Here is a 16,680-nt window from a genome sequence, read left to right on the forward strand (position 1 = left end):
ATCAAATTGAGACATTAATTGAGAAAAATCAACGTTACATCATGCAGGAGATTGCTGACATACTCAAAATAACCAAATCAAGTGTTGAAAATTGTTTGTACTGGCTTGGTTATATTCATTGCTTTGATGTTTGGGTTCCATATAAGTTAAGTGAAAAAACCTTTTTGACCATATTTCTGCATTAGATTCTCTACTGAAATGTAATGAAAATGTTCCTTTTTAAAACAAATTGTGATGGGTGATGAAAAGTGGACACTGCATGATAATGTGAAATGGAAGAGATTGTGGGCCAAGCGAAATGAACAACAAACCACACCGAAGGCCAGTCTTCATCAAAGATGATGATGATGTATAAATGGTGGGATTGGATGGTAGTCCTCTGTTATGAGCTCCCTCTGGAAAACAAAATGATTAATTCCAACATGTACTGCTCCCAGTTAGACCAGCTGAGGCCAGCACTCAATGAAGAGTGCCCAGAGTCAGTCCAGAGAAAACACAAAATCTTCCATCAGGATAGTGCAAGACTATGCTTCTTTGATGACCAGGCAAAGACTGTTACAGCTTGGACAGGAAGTTCTGATTCATCTGTTGTATTCACCAGCCATTACACCTTCAGATTTCCATTTATGTCAATCTTTACAGACTTCTCTTAATGGAAAAAAAAGTCAATTCCCTGGAAGAATGTAAAAGACATCTGGAACAGTTCTTTGCTTAAAAAGATAAAAAATTTTGGGAAGATGGAATTATGAAGTTGCCTGAAAAATTGCAGAAGGTAATGGAACAAAATGGTGAATATGCTGTTCAGTAAAGTTCTTGGTGAAAATGGAAAATGTGTTCTTTATTAATACTTTTACTTAAAAACCAAAGGAACTTTTTGGCCAGCCCTATATGTTGGGTTATTCAGTTGCTTGGCCTCAAGGAAAGTTAGAGTTGGGACTTTAGGCCCTTTTGTGGGTGTGGGGCAAGGGGTATGAATTATCTACCTGGCTGTTCTGGGATGGGCTTTCCTGATAGCTCAGTTGGTAAAGAATCTGCCTGCAATGCAGGAGATTCCGATTCGATTCCTGGGTCGGGAAGATCTGCTGGAAAAGGGATAGGCTACCCACTCCAGTCTTCTTGGGCTTCCCTGGTGGCTCAGCTGGTAAAGAATCTGCCTGCAATGTGGGAGACCTGGGTTCGATCTCTGGGTTGGGAAGATCCCCTGGAGAAGGGAAAGGCTACCCACTTCAGTATTCTGGCCTGGGTCACAGAGAGTAGGACATGACTGAGCCACTTTCACTTTCACAGCTCTGGGATTAGAGGTCAAATTAGATGTGCTTGAGGATCCACTATTTCTCCCAAAGCTGCTTCCATCTTTTTCTGCAGATGCTTCAGACCCAAGTACACCTATGGGCTCCCAAGTGGTCCTAGAAGCCCCCTAGAAGAGGGAGGAAGGCTTTGGGTATGAGAGAAGCCTCCCTAAGCAGGCTGGGCCCTGGCCTTCTCAGGCCAGGTGGGGTCCTGACTGAATCGGCTACCCACTCCTCATCCTTCTAGGGCTCCTGAGACAAAAGGCTCCAGACACAGACTCTTGTCTCCAGGGGCCTGGTTAGTCCAAAGGAGGCTGCAGGAGACTCAAGAGGGGATGCCTTGTGCTTGATGAGGGGAGAGGAATGGATGGCCTCCCTAAGACTCTTTGGGCCCCAGATGGCTGTTAGCGTAACCGACGGCATCTTGACCCTTACAGTTCCTCCCATCCTTTCCCTGACCTGACCTAGGACTGTACTATGTGGTAAATCACTTTTTTGCCATCAAGGGCTTTGTGGTTAATAGATATTGCTTAATAATCATTAAGGCCAGATGGCCCTATCTCTGTTGATCCTCAAGCAGTGATGACAACCTTCCCTGAAATATTCTGGGGCCCACAAGACTAGTTACCCATTCATAAACCCTGACTTAGTATTGCACATCCTGTTTCAAGCACCTACCCCTGAACCCCAAGTTAAATATAACATTTTCCCTGTGGCCACTTGGTGGTGTAGAGTGCAGTTGCGAAAGCTTCCGTATTGTTGTCAGCCAGATCTCACCGTGTGAGTAAGTTACCTTGTAATAAGCTGATCCATTGATTATATGGAGCTGCTTGCCTTGTTTTTTTGGCTTCAAAATACCTTCTCAGTTAGGTGGACATATTTTGTTCCCTCCATCCTCCAACAGGCCCCCCAAGTATGTACTGATGTTAGTCATTAGGTCAGAGCTCCTTTCCCTATTTCTGCCCTCCCCATCCTGAGCCTCCCAAGGATGGATGCTCTGACCCGAGGACATTTCTGGGAAGGGTCATTGCCCTCGGGAATTGTTCAGGTGGAAGCAGGTTATAAGCTTTCTTCCCAGCCCCGAGGACACAGATCTTTGCCGATGCCTGAAATGCCTTCTTCTTTCCATCAGTCCCATCAGTGAAGCCACTGTAGCCAACTGGTCTTTCCCTTTCACACTGTGACCTTTTGCTAGGCTAAAATCAAGTCAACAATAATAGTAACATTTACTGGGTGCCTACCATGTGTTGGAACCACGCTGAACTCTACATCCATTATCCCACTGAATTCTTATGATAACCATGATATAGTTTCTATTTTATGGACAAGGAAAGTGAGGAGCAGAGTGGTGGAGTAAAACTCTCAAGCCACACAGCTTGTCTGGGATGGGCAGGGATTCAACTTCATCATTTCTGATGTCACTGTGCTCTACTGCTCTGGTGGGGGGGCCTGGGTTAGGACTCAGGGATATACTGTTAGTATGCATTGTATCCTCTCTGTTTCTTGGCTTCCTCACCTCTGGATTAGGAGACTGAACTCAAACATTCTTGTGCTTGGCAATTCTTAGTCTAACTGTGACACTTCACACTGGTGCCTTTTGCATTGTCTTGGCTTGGGTCCTGGAGCGCTGGCGAGGGAAGCCTGGGGCTTGGGGAGGTAAGGGGTGTAACAAGAGACTCTGGGCGATGGCAAGAGGCAGAAGTGGGTGGAGGTCCTGTTGCATGATGTCTGGGGGAGTGGATTCTCATTCTGCCCTGGAGTAAACCCTGTGGGTAGATAGAACCTGCTCCCAGAGAACTCCATTTCCGAGGTCGTCCTCTGAGTGTGGCATAGGACACAGACTCAGTCAAGGCCTAGAGAGCTCGGTGACATTTTTATTGAAGCAATTTGAGGGGATAGGCAGGCACCGGAAGCAGGAGAAGTGTTCTGTCTATGGTGGGAAATGCAGGCCCGGACCGCACTCAGCGTCTCTGGGGGTAAAAGGTCAGCTCTAAGCAACCCCAGAAAGGATTGTGGCTGCCGGGGATCTGGGTCAGACAGGAGGGAGCTCCTGAAGGAATGCCCCAGCTCAGATCTTGGCATATGGCAGCTGGAATGGATGCCTGTGGGCCCTGGAGGGCTCTGGGATGAGGAGCAAGTGGGGTACCTTTGCGGGAACTTATTTGGAGGCAGAGGGATGAACAGGTGAGCTGGGGATTCACAGGCTACTTCCTTGCTCCCAGTGCCTCTTGTGATTCAGTGCATGGGGGTCAGCAAAGCGGTGGGTCTTAGGCCTGGGGGCCGGGGGCCTTAGAGGGGAGGCAGCAGGGCGAGGGGCCCTTTAGCTCCTGTAACTCTTGCTGGATGAGGTCTTGGAGATGATGCGCATGCTGGAGCTGGTGCCGCTCATGCCGCGGCCGCTGGTGGAGCTGAAGCTGCTGCCGCTGCTGCCAAAGCCATAGCCACCCCCGGTCACGCAGAGGCCGCCGCCCCCGCTGTAGCCCGAGCCCCCAGAGGAGGAGACCACGGCTGTGCAAAGAAGGCACAGGGCATACTGTCAGCCTCGTCCCTGGGTCTTGTGCCCAGGCGCCTCCCTCCCACAGGCTCCCCAGGGAGCCTCACGGTCCCCATCATCTGCTGCCTCAGCGAACACAGGACATGGCAATTTTCATAGCTTGCCCAGCTGTGACCACCGAGGTCTCCTCGACAGGCCTGAGAGGATGCCCTTACTGTGATACCCCTATTTTTCAGGGGGAGAAACAGGTGCAAAGACACCAAGTGGCAGGCCCAAGGTCACACCTGCCGGAGAGCAAAGCTTGGGGCCCCTGGGCTGTGTTCATCCCTCCTCTCTACCCGGGGCTTTCCCACTGGGTGAGACAGGAGGCCCCAGCTATTGTGCGGGCATCACAGGTTCCCAGATGGGCAGGGCCTGAAGGCGATCCAGGTGAACCTTCCCCAGACTGGAATCCCCTTACTGCCTCCCCTCCTTGTGCTTCTGCTCAAATCCCTTCTGCAATGGGGAGCTCATGGCCTTGGGGTGCAGCTCCTCACAGCCTGTGGAACATTTGAAGATGCCTCTTCAAACTTCCCTCTCAGTGTCTGATTCTCCAGGCGAGGCATCCCTATTCCTTTAACTCACTAGTTTCCAGCCCTCCCTCATCCTGGTTTTCCAGCCTCCCTCCCAGGGCTGGACCCATGAGGGCCCCAGGGAACTCTACATCCCATGCCCGGGTCTCCACACTCCATGGATGCCACTGGAGCCTGCTGGGTCCTTCTGCAGAATGAATCCCCCTGGCTTCTTCCTGGGACCTGAGGGCAAGCCTCTCTGCTTTCTTGTTCAGTTAATTTGCTTCAGTTTTCAACACAGGTCTTTAGCTTTTTAATAGCCTCTTGTTAGCTTGAATTTCTGCCAGAACTAGCTGAAAAATCAGGTGTTTGGATGAGGGACCCATTGCTTTGTGAGTAGTCCTGTCCCATAACTGAGGTCCTCGGGGATTTGGGTGGAGTGGATTTGTGATTCCACCATGAACCTCTCTTGATCCTACTGGGAGGAAGGGCCAAAGAAGAAAGGGGTCTCCACAGAGCCTCTCAGAGAATCTTAATGATATTCCTGCCCCTGCTCGTTCACTATCTGTTCACCAAAAATGATGCTGTTAGCTTCTGTTTTATCTCCCACTTTTCTGTCATCCCAAGACATTTACTCACAGATATTCACGGGCCCGACACCTTCTCCAGTGAGTCTGTTGCAGGAGGGGAGAGAAAGACATATTTCATTTGCTGAGAAGTTAGAGAACCCTGGGTTCTTTGTATTTAAAGCTGGCAGCACAGAGAGCTGGCTGTGCTCTCGGCACTGTGCTGAACAAGCCTTTGATCACCCTTTTAGCTCTAGGAAGCTGGTGTGACTCTGGGAGGGGACATTAGAAGAGAGATCAAATCCAAATATATGGCGAAATGGGGAGACAGGCTCGTGCTCACTATGTCGGGAGGGACAGTCAGATGGTAGGCCTCTTTGGGCAAACACAGAGCCCCTGAGCCTCGCCTCGTCCTGAGTGTGGCCTCATTGATCACAGGGCCTGGGCAGAAACAGTCCTGCAAATGGCCTTCCAGGTAGTCATGGACCACCTCCTCCTGACACCATCTATCCTGGCCCCTGCTCTGGGTCCCATTGGAGCTCTGGGAATGACTTCAGGACACCTCAGGAGACCATCTGAGTTTTAAGTCTGTTTCTATTCTGAGCATGTCTATTTGGGGCCTGACCCTGTGGGGATCTTGGCCGCTGTGGCATTGCTACAGTGCTCTGGTGGCATCTATCTGAACCACGGGAGGAGGAGGAGCTTGCCCACCTGCACTCCTCGCCCTCCAGCAGCTTCCTGTAGGTGGCGATCTCAATGTCCAGGGCCAGCTTGACGTTCATCAACTCCTGATATTCACGCAACTGCCGCGCCATGTCCTGCTTGGCCTTCTGCAGGGCCTCCTCCAGCTCAGCCAGCTTGTGCTTGGCATCCTTGAGAGCCAGCTCCCCACGCTGCTCAGCATCGGCGATGGCAGCCTGGAGCGTGGAACACTGCCAGGAGGACACAGGAATTTATTAAATTGTCCACAAGAAAGGATGGAAGATATGGGCTTTAGGTTAAAAGTGTGAAAGAATTTCCTGAAATGGATTTCATGCAAAGGAGGTTGGAGTATCATTAATCTATGTTCTCCTTGGATACTTTGCAACTTAGGATGGAGAATGGTTTTTGGGGTCCCATTCAATATGAACTTCTCCGAATTGTGGGTAAGTAAAGTGAATCAGTTTTGCCATGTATGCCTCCAGAGGACAGCATCTTTCCAAGAGGAATTGATGTTGGACAGATCTCAGAAAGAAGGTCCTGGCCTTCCTGGTGGGGGCAGACTACAAGTTTATATTTCTGGACGATCACTCATCTGGGGAGAACTCTCTGCATGGGCTGAGGCAGGGGAATGGATGAGATGGCAAATGGTTGCTCAGCCCTACCTGCTTCTTCACGTTTTCAATCTCAGAGCGCAGTCTCTGTATCACCCGGTTCAACTCAGAGATCTCCATCCTGGTGGAGCGGAGGTCTTCCCCGTGCCGGCCAGCAGACCGCTGCAGCTCCTCGTACTGGGGGTAAGGAGAAGGAGGAGAAGGGGCGGTGAGGCCAGAAAGTGGTGGCTTCCCAGGGCCCAACAGGGCTTCTGAGACAATGCTTAGAGGCACCTCCCTTTGCACGCAGCTGTCTCCATCAAATCCATTGCACTGTCTCTTGGCTCTGCCCCTCACTCTCCATATCCAAAGTCTCCACTCCACAGGTGGACCTTCCTATATCCCAGCTTTGGTCCTTCGTCTTCATGTTCAGGTGTCTCACCCCCACAAACTCAGCATCATTCGGGGGTGCTTGTCACTTTCTAATTTTAAAGCTCATTCATATTTGTTTTTCCTGGCACCAGGTCTTGTATCCCCAGGGACTCCTCAGCTCCAATCTGGAAAATGTATTTGGGTAACCCCTAACCAGCCTTTGCTCAGCCTCTCAGCCCCAGCTATTTCTACCTCTCATCTCTGGGTGCAGAAAGCTAAACCTACGTCTTGCTCCCACCCTCCCTCTCTTGTACCTACTGGTACTAGTGGCTGGTACTGTCCAGCTGTCCCTTGCCTCTCCTCTGCAAGGCATCAGAGGGGTGTTCATCCTCCTCAGGGAAGGACTGACCACCTCTTGCCTTTGTCTGGCTGTTGCCCCAGGTCCTCACGAGGCTGCCTGAGGAGTGCTCTGACAGAGTGAGCCCCAAGCTGAATTCAGATCCCTCCAAGCCCATCAGACTGGGAGGACAAGGCTCTTATCAAATCTACCTTTGAAATCTCAGTTCTCTGAGACTGTTTCATGAAATTGACCTTGACACCTCACCTTGATCTGGTACCAGGACTCAGCCTCGGCCCGGCTGCGGTTGGCGATGTCCTCGTATTGGGCCTTGACCTCAGAGATGATGCTGTCCAGGTCTAGCTTGCGGTTGTTGTCCATGGACAGGACCACGGAAGTCTCAGAGATCTGGGCATGAAGCTGTGCCAGCTCCTGTGAGGAGGCCCATATGGGAAAGATGAAGGTGGGTGTGTTTGCATGCTTGTGTGTGTGTGGACATGCAGGTGTGTTGTGTGTGCATGTGTGCACTTGTGCGTGTGTGTTGGGAGACTGTGCCCAGCACCCCAGAACAGACACTGGCACTGAGGGCCTCCCGTGCGCCACAGGATGGAACAGTCTATTGAAGCCTGAAAGGGCTGAGGGGACAGTAGGCAGGTCACTGGGTTAACACCTGGTCTGTATCTGCAGGGAAGGAGCAGCAGCTCAGGTAACTGTAGCCAAGATTCTCTAGAAGTCACTCCCGCTGTCAAGGGCACGCACCTTGTTTTAACCTGTCAGTTCGGCGATGTCTCATGTTCTGAGGAAATGCAAGCTTTCATTCCAAATAAAGTAATTATCTTGGGAAAGAAAGCTGAGTCAGAAAGAGCCGGAAAGCTGTGCTGTCCCAGCCCCATTTCCTAACCTTGCTCCATCCCTGCGCCTCAGGGAAGGGAAACGGAAACCACCTGGAAACAGCAGAAAGACCTGAAAAATTCAAGCCTAGGATCTGCCAAGCAGGTTAGATGGCACCTCTGAGCCTCAGAGAGACTAGTCCTACTACTGCCTCCCATGATTTCTGTGAGCGTTAAATACATTCATGTTTGTTGTATGGGGCTTCCCTGGTGGCTCAGATGGTAAAGAATCCTCCTGCAAGGCAGGAGACCTGGGTTCGATCCCTGGGTTGGGAATATCCTCTGGAGAAGGGAATAGCTACCCACTCCAGTATTCTTGCCTGGAGAATTCCATGGACAGAGGAGCCTGGTGGGCTATGGCCATGGAGTTGCAAAAAGTCAGGCATGATGGAACAAGTAACACTTGTATAAGATGGGTTTTGAAGCAGAAAATCCACAAGTAATTTGTTAACGATGACTTTACAGAATCATCTAAAATAGTGGTTCCCAAAATGTGATCCTCAGACTAGCAGTATCATCATACTGAATCAGAATTGGTGTTCTCACAAGATTTTTAGGAGATTCTAATGAACTGTAAAAATTTAAGCATCACTGATCCAAAGCCCAAATCTGTAAGCAACAGTATCAATTGTTAATTAATTGTTAATTCCTTTCTTTATTAACAATGGGTTCACGCATTTCCTGCTTCAAGAAGTTATTATTTTGTTGCTATTGGGTTGCAATTTGCTTTTCCAAAATAGTTTTTCCTGATAGCTGACCTAGCTGGGGGAGTCTCAGCTCACAGGATTGCTGCTCAGCACTGGGAGCCAACATCACCCTGGTTTTCAGCATTGAAGTGAATATAAGCAGAGGAAATTATGGGGTTTTATTTTTTGCCCCCAAGTGGGTGGTCATTGAAGCCTCCTGAAGACCCAGAGCCCATGTTCCTGCTCCTGGAACATGACCAGATAGTGTTGGGCATCACACAAGTGCAACCCCGTGAGCGGATCACCTGTTGTCACCAGGCCTACTTGCGATGCACACTGCACCCTGCATCCCTACCTCCACATCACTAACCTCATCTCGGCTGCTCCCCCTCACTCATTCTCCACTGGCCACATGGGCCTCCTTCCGGCATTTCTGGATCCTCAGTCCCTTCAGGTTATTACCCACCATCTGCCTGCCTCTGCTCCCTGTTGTGCATTTCTCCATCACCCCTGAAATGGCGAAGTTATTTGATTCTCTCCATGCTACCCATCTCCTGGAAGCTCCAAGAACTTAGAGCCTTGATTGCATTTGCCCAGCGCTGTATCTTGCAGCCTTGAGCTCAGCGTTGGGCTTATAGAGGCAGACAACAAAATGCCTCTTCAGGGGAGCCAGTTAATTATTTTGTGTGCTTCTAGAAGCACCTGAGGGCTCACTAGTTGCCACTTGATCTGCATAATTGCGTCATCCTGCAGTTGCCATAGGAAAAGTAACAGGTAAATCTGAACTGGGCTGGGTGAGCTGGGTTGCTCAGATCATTCTATGGAAACTGCAAGTAATTCACTGACAGGCAGCTCTTTTGTCTGACCAACAGAAGATTCTCAAATTTCTCACCTTATCTGACTCACCAGCTGCCCTGGGAAAACTCACATTCTCCCTTGGTAGGGGAAGCAACATCTACTTCATCAATTTCAACTCAGGCATGGGGTGAGGAGCAGAGGGGAGACCAGGGAAGGGGCCAGCAGCCTCTGTGCTCAGCTGCAGCCCCCAGCCTCCAGCTCTTCTGGGGGGAGCCCCTGGCCCTGCTTACCGCTTCATAGAAAGACCTCAGGAAGTTGATCTCGTCCATTAAGGCTTCCACCTTGGCCTCCAGTTCCACTTTGTTCATGTAGGCAGCATCCACATCCTGAGCACAGAACATGCAGTCACTCTGAGTCCCACCCTTCTGGGGTTAGCCGGCCCCTCTGTGAGTTAGGTGGGAGGACTTCAGCTCCCAGGGATAAGAGCGTTTCTCTCTCCCAGGCTATGGATAGAGTGGAACTTACAGGGGGATCCAAACTGCATGTGGACCAGGTTCTTAGGGATCACCCATCTGCTCATCAGCTGGTGCTACGTGGAAAAACCTCTCATGTCACCTCCATGCGGTGAGGACAACCTGAATCATCCTGGGCCCTTGGGCCTCTACTGCCTGTGGCCTCACCTTCTCCCTGAGGCTTCCCTGCTCCTTGCACTCTGTCCCTTCGTCCCCTTTCCACATTGCTGCTCCTGTTCTTCCTGCCTCTCCAGATTAGCTCCAGGGCTGGATCTACCCCTCCTTCTGCCCGTCCACACTGAGCAGAAAGCTCCACAGTTTCTGGAGCTGGCCCCTGTCCTATGCCCATTCTTGAGCCTCACTTGAGGTCTCACAGACTCAGCTCAGCACAGGGCCTGTTCTGCTTCTCCTTTCCCTGCATGAGATCCACATTGGGGAGGGCACTGGTGTTAAGATTTATAGCTCAGACTTGGGTGCCCTGGATCCTGACTCGCTTCTGGTTATCTGGGTAACCTGGGGCAACTTATTTAACCTCCACAAACCTGAGTTTTCTCACTTCTAAAGTAATATGTGCTTCCAAGATTGGTTATGCAAACTAAATAAAGCCTTGTATACAGGACTGCAGACTTATGGGGCAGCTGTCACTCCTGGGAGGGGCTCCCTGGGCCCGGAGTCAGATCAGAGCACCCCTGTCTCCTCACCTTCTTGAGCACTACAAACTCGTTCTCAGCTGCTGTGCGCCTGTTTATTTCCTCTTCGTACCTGTGGGGAGAAGGAAGCGGATGGATGTTCAGAGCGGGGCTTCTAGGACTGAGGTCCAGCGCAGCGGGGGTCGGGGGGGGATGTAGGTGGGAATCCAGAGCAGACTTGGAAAATGCACTGCTGAAGTGTTGCTCTCCTATTTATTACACGTACTACCCAACCCCAAATCCATCACACAACCACCCCTGTCCAAACAAAATCCAAACTCAAAACAACACAAAACAGAATTGCCCCCCATTCTTTCTGAGGTCTTTCTCACAGTTGTATTCTCAGAGGCCCCATGAAGGGGCATGATGCTTCCTTTTACCCCACAGTCTCGCCTAAGCCAAGGGGAGGGACAGAGAACAGTAGAGGGGGGCAGTCTGGGCCTAGGCCAGCGCCTGCACCCCACGGCATGCTCATGTTGTCTCACTGTTCTGTTCTTAGCTGCTGACCCACTGCCTGGGAAGCAGAGTCTTCAGGCTAATAAGAAACCTCCCTTTTGTCCCCCCCACCAAGTTTTCTCGTCTTCAATTTGCCCCTGAGCAGCAACCCCACTCTCCCTAGCCCCCCTCACCCCACTGATCTCTGGGAAGGAAGTCTCAAGTCTGCTCTAGGTAACATTCCCCATTCCACCTCTTAAGCATCAGCCAATCCCACCCTCTCAGAGGCTGGGCTGCGGAGGGGGCTTCATCCCTTCTCCCTATTGGCTGAATAACCCAGGGCAGGTCCCTTAACCTCTCAGAGGCTCTTTCCCAACCATGAGTCAGCTTGTTGTTAGCTATTTACTAACCCCCAGGATGGATACCATCAGACTCTCCCCCACTTTTCTATTGCACCTTTTGTCTATAGAATCTTCAGTACTGTGCCTTCTTCCAAGTTCTCTGGGAAAACGAATCTGATTTTCCTTATTGTTTCCTAAAATTGTCTTTTCATTAAACATGATCATCTTTGCTTCACCCAACTCCACGCAATTGTCTTTCTCTGTTTCCCAGTTCACAGTCCGTCTGCCAGAGGGCAAGCCTCAAGTGGTCCTGCACAGGCCTCTTAGACACCTACCACAGAAACATTGCTGCCCTTTAATCATTAGCACACTCTCCAACAGATCCCCCATATCCCTTCAATGTGCATCTTTTCTTCGCAACCTTGAGTTTTTTGTCTTTTCCTCCTGGAATCCTTCTTGGATTGAAATACTGTTATCCCATATTTGCATGATATTATAAATTGTCAGCACTTGCTTCTCTTGTCTATGTTTGCATCACTACATACATTATACTTAATCGTCAATATAATAAAAATAGCTAACATGTGTTAACAGCTTACTATGTACCAGGCACTGGCTACCCTATTGAGTACTTTACAAGCAAGTGTTGCCTTAATATTCCTAGTCTCACTATGAGGTGGGTACTATTAATATCCCCTTTAACAGACAAAAGAACTAGGACTTAGAGAGTTTCAGTTTCTTTAGGTATTGAGTCAGTAAATGATTGAGCCAAAAATGTAAATCTGAGAGTTTCACTAGTGGTCTAGTGGCTAAGATTCTACACTCCCAGTGTGGAGGGATCCAGGTTCAATCCCTGGCTGGGGAACTAGATCCCATATGCCTCAACTAAGACCTGATGGAGCCAAATAAATAAATAAATATTTTTTTAAGTCTTAAAGAAAAATAATTGTCAATCTGACTAGGTTCTCTAGCACTGTTTGGCAGAACTTTTGCCTTGATAGAAATGCTCTATACCTGCATGTGTTATGGGACCCATTAGTCATATGTGGTGACTGAGCATTTGAAATGTGGCTAGTGTCATTGAGGGCCTGAATTTTAAATTAAATTTAATTTTAATTTAAATTGTCTCATATGGCTGTGGTTACCACGTTAGAGCAACTCTAAAATCTGGGCTCTCGTTACCTTATACAAATGGTAACAAAAACCGATTTGTTTGGCCCAAGAACAAACATTAAAACTAAATTAAAACCATAAAAATAAGCAATTATTTGTATCTTTAGATATGAGCATACCATTATGTTTAGCAGGGTGTGTGTGTGGTTCCAGGGAAAAGGCAGTAGATACACCTCCTTGTTCTTCATACCCAAGCCTTGGCCAGGGTTGGGGTGGATATGTGAACGTCGTGTAAGTCAGCAACCAGATTGAGTTGAACAAATGTGAGCATGAGATTCTATGGGTTCAGTTCATCACTAATGAGTTGCTACTTGTATAACCTTGGATGGGTCAGTTGCTATCTCAGAGCCTCACTTTCCTCATCTCCAGAGTTTGCAGGGTTGTGTGTATCATGCTCTGCGTACCCATATGAGTTATCATTTCTAAGCCCAGCCCCTCCCCAAAACCTCAACATTCTTTTTTTTTTTTTTTGGCTGCACAGTGCACGTGTGGCATGCAAGATCTTAGTTTCCCATCAGGGATCGAACCCCTGCCCCCTGCACTGGGAGCATGTAGTCTTAACCACTGGACCCCTAGGGAAGTCCCTAAGAGCCCAGTTCTTTTCCTGGGTCCACCTCTGTGCCCTGAGTGTGTGCCCTATTCCCCATTGGCTTGGGCACTTCAGGAGAGCCCAGGGCCTCCCCCGGAGCCTCAGGGCTGAGCTACCACTCACTTGTTCTTGAAGTCTTCCACCACTTCCTGCATGCCCTTCAGCTCCACCTCCAGCCTCGAGTGCTCTCCCCCAAGGCTGTCCAGCTGCCGCCTCAGGTTATTGATGTAGCCTTCAAACATGGGCTCGAGATTGGCCCTGGTTGCTTTATGCTCCTGCAGGAGGCTCCATTTGGTCTCCAGGACCTTGTTCTGCTGCTCCAGGAACCGCACCTGCCGCCACCAGAGGTGAGAACCCATGAGCATGTCTTTACAGCCATTGCCTCGCAGAGGGCTCTGGGATACAGGACCCCCGACAGTGTAGGGGGAGCCCTGCAAGATCTCAGAGTCCAGGTGGCAGGCTCCTCCTCCTTGTTCTTAGGTGGGCAGGAGCCTGGAATGTAAATAGCCAAGCCCATGTTGGTGCAATGGGGCTGGGAGACTGGCTAGTAGCTGGGTTTGGAGGTGAGAGTAGGCAGGAGGGCCAGAGGGCCAGAAAACCATCTGAATACATCAAACTATGCTGATGTGTGATACCTGAAGAAAAGAACACTCCACCATGTTACTGAGTGAGATCTTTGGTTCCCTAATAATAATGGGCAAGAGGTTCTCGGCAGAAAATTCACCCATTTGCTTTCAACATGATTTCTCTAGATCTAGAATCTGGACTCAGTTGCCACCACAATCCAGGATTGCTGGAGTAGATCACTCTGGAGTCACCTTAGGGGGATCTGGATACAATTTCAGCCATGTCCCTCATGAGCTATGTAGCCTTGGACAAACTCCTTCTTGTCTCTCTTCTCTCAGATCTCAGGCTCCTGTGGTCTTGTGCTACTAATCTGGTTTTCCTGAATTGCACTCAACAGCTCCTCAGGCTGGGAGACAGCCTTGGGAACAAGCAAAATCTTTTTCTCTAAACCAGTCCCTCTGTTGAGAGCAGTTGGAGCAACACACAGCCTCAGAGAATGAAGGAACAGAGCCTCCAAGACTTTGGAATTGGCAGTGTCCCTACAGACGCTCTTTAACAAATGCATCCCACTCCCAGTTCCATTTTCCTGGCTCCAGTCCTCCCCAGCCATATCCCCTCATTCCCCAAGACCCCTCCAGATGAACTGTAGAAAATCAGGGCCCACATCCTTCCCCTCAGAACCGGGCTCCTGTTAATCTCACATCTGTTGGTGCAAGCATCACGTCAAGTGGAGGACATGAGTGATAAAGGCTTCAGCAGGTTAGTTTATGCATTCAAAGGTCTGAGTCCACATAATAAGGCATTTCATAGCCTGTTAGACCTGCAAGAGGACCTTGGAGTCCATCTGTTCAACCCAACTGAGGCCTGAGAAGTTAGGGATTCTCCCAGCGGGAGAGCTGACATAGGAGCTGGTTGCCCCTCAGTTTAGCACTTTCTTTCAGATGCCAGGATTGGAGCCTGAATGATCTAGATTCTTGGGATGGTTCTTCCCAGATGAAAGCAATCAGTTCTAGTGTGAACTGGCAATAGTGCACACTGGACTGTTTCTTTCCCCAGAACTGGGGAAGGCCCTAGGGTTCCAGGCCAATAGCAGGGGAGATTCAGGGCTGACATCACAGCTTTCCTCTCACCAAGAGGAAAGTCTGAAACCCTGAGTGCATCCCTTGCCAATCAAAACAATAGTGAGGCTGCCACAGGACTTGCCCCTGTTAACTGGCAGGGAAAAGTGACCTCAGCACACTTCTGTGAGCTGAACTTGTAACCTTCCATTTCTTGATCCTCTGCTCTCTGAACCAATCCCTTTTGCTGTCTAATTTTAAGCCAAGTTCATGGCTATCCATCAAAAGAGCAACATTCTTGCAGTGGGTCAGACAGCTCTAGTGCCCGAAGATGGACATTTTTCTCATCTCAACAAGGTGGGAAATCACTTCCTCCACACCCCTGACCCCCAGGACCTCAGAAAAGAACAGAAAGCTGAGATACTCCTGGGTGCCACCTGCTTTCCTGGTGGGGACCCCGTCGCCCTCTCACCTTGTCGATGAAGGAGGCGAACTTGTTGTTAAGGGTCTTGATCTGCTCCTTCTCCTCCTTTCGCACCCGCTGGAGGGACGGATCGATCTCCAGGTGAAGGGGAGTCAGGAGGCTCTGGTTGACGGTGACCTCATGGATACCTCCAGCGCCAGACATCATCCCACCTCCAAACCCATAGCCACTGCCAACTCCTCCCACTCTGCACCCTATGCTCCCAAGACCCAGCCCATAGCCAGCACCCCCAAAGCTGGTTCGGTTGGAGCGGTAGCCACTGCTGATGGAGATTCTCTTGTTACCCCCAAAGCTATGGAGGCTCCTGGTTCCAAAGCCACCTCCGAAGCCACCCCCAAAACTCTTCCCACTCTGGATCATGGAGATGGAACTGAAGCTGGGCCGGCAGCCTGAGAGGAGGTTGGCTGAGGAAGCACTGAAGTTCCGAGAGCCTCCTGACTTGATGGTGATAGAGGATCGTTGGGTCATGGTGGGAGCCGGTGTCAGTGGGTCAGAGGAGTGAAACTGTCACAGGGATGAGCAGCCTTCCAAGTCTAGCTCTCCACAACTCTCCTTGACTTTTATCCCTTTTGAGAACTGGGCTTGGCCAGAGAAGATCAAAGACCACTCTGTTGAGTTCATCTCAATGGTATGTCTGGCCACGACCCATCTTCCTGCACCACTCATCATCACAGGGAACACCCCACCCAGGGCAGGACCAGGCCTGGGAATTTGGACTTGGGGCAGGCGTAGGTCCCAAGCCCCCCCCAGATCATCCCGCATTCTCAGCCACACACTGCAGATATTCCCACGACTTCCCTTCTCCTCCTCTTTTCTTGAGTCTTGGACTCTGAACACATACACTTGATTATGGCCTTCTCGTTATGGTCACTTATGAGGGAAACATTTTTTTTTTTATTGAGGATTTCATCTGTGCCAGACCATGTGCAGGTCAGTTATAAGCATTAAGTTTTTTGATTCTCATTGTAAGGTTGGACGACAAGAATAATAATTGCCAGTATTTATGGAGCAGCGATTATAAGTAGTGCTTTACACCTGTTTCTCATTTAAACTTCACACAGCAGGAAGAGGGTAGCTCTTATTATTCTTGTTTTGCACATGAAGCCATTGAGGTGTAGAGTAGTTCAGAGACTTAGGACCCAGCGGTCTGACTGCAGGTCACCAGCTCTGCATCACTATTCCTTATATCAATGGCGAGGTGGCTAGTTTGAGGGAAGGAGCAAATTCAGGATTTTACTCCAAATTCCTGTGCCCTCTGCCCCTCATCCCAGGGTCTCATCTCATGGTAACCCCGAGGACCAGGGACATATTCTCAGTGTCATTTCTCTCCTTCCTTCCATCCTCTCCCTCCAGACCTTCCAAATTTTAGCCCCTGGTTTTACACTCATCTTTTCTCATCCTAGTTCATGGCCCCTTCCTTCCCTTCCATTTAACTTCCTGCTCCTTCACCCTGGACAGCTGTGTTTGAGATCCCTGGTTCCCAGAGCCCACGGGTGTGGTCCTGAGCACTGATCCCATTCCTCCAAGCCCACTCAGGCTACCCCAACTCTGGGGTCA

The 16,680-nt window shown here is 49.8% G+C and overlaps 1 protein-coding gene across 1 annotated transcript; it reads right to left on the bottom strand.

The window, feature by feature from the left end:
* Nucleotides 1-3,147: 3,147 nt before the first annotated feature.
* On the bottom strand, nt 3,148-15,787 carry LOC122427292 (keratin, type II cytoskeletal 5-like). The gene is made up of 9 exons (XM_043446647.1): nt 15,112-15,787; nt 13,138-13,346; nt 10,489-10,549; nt 9,566-9,661; nt 7,169-7,333; nt 6,265-6,390; nt 5,612-5,832; nt 4,974-5,008; nt 3,148-3,797 (listed from the first exon to the last, which is right to left on the bottom strand). Exons 1-9 carry the CDS (start codon nt 15,589-15,591, stop codon nt 3,610-3,612), a joined length of 1,581 nt encoding a protein of 526 aa, XP_043302582.1. The 5' UTR covers nt 15,592-15,787; the 3' UTR covers nt 3,148-3,609.
* Nucleotides 15,788-16,680: the final 893 nt, after the last annotated feature.

Source organism: Cervus canadensis, chromosome 25 (genome assembly GCF_019320065.1).
Source record: "Cervus canadensis isolate Bull #8, Minnesota chromosome 25, ASM1932006v1, whole genome shotgun sequence".
NCBI classification, from domain to species: Eukaryota; Metazoa; Chordata; class Mammalia; order Artiodactyla; family Cervidae; genus Cervus; species Cervus canadensis.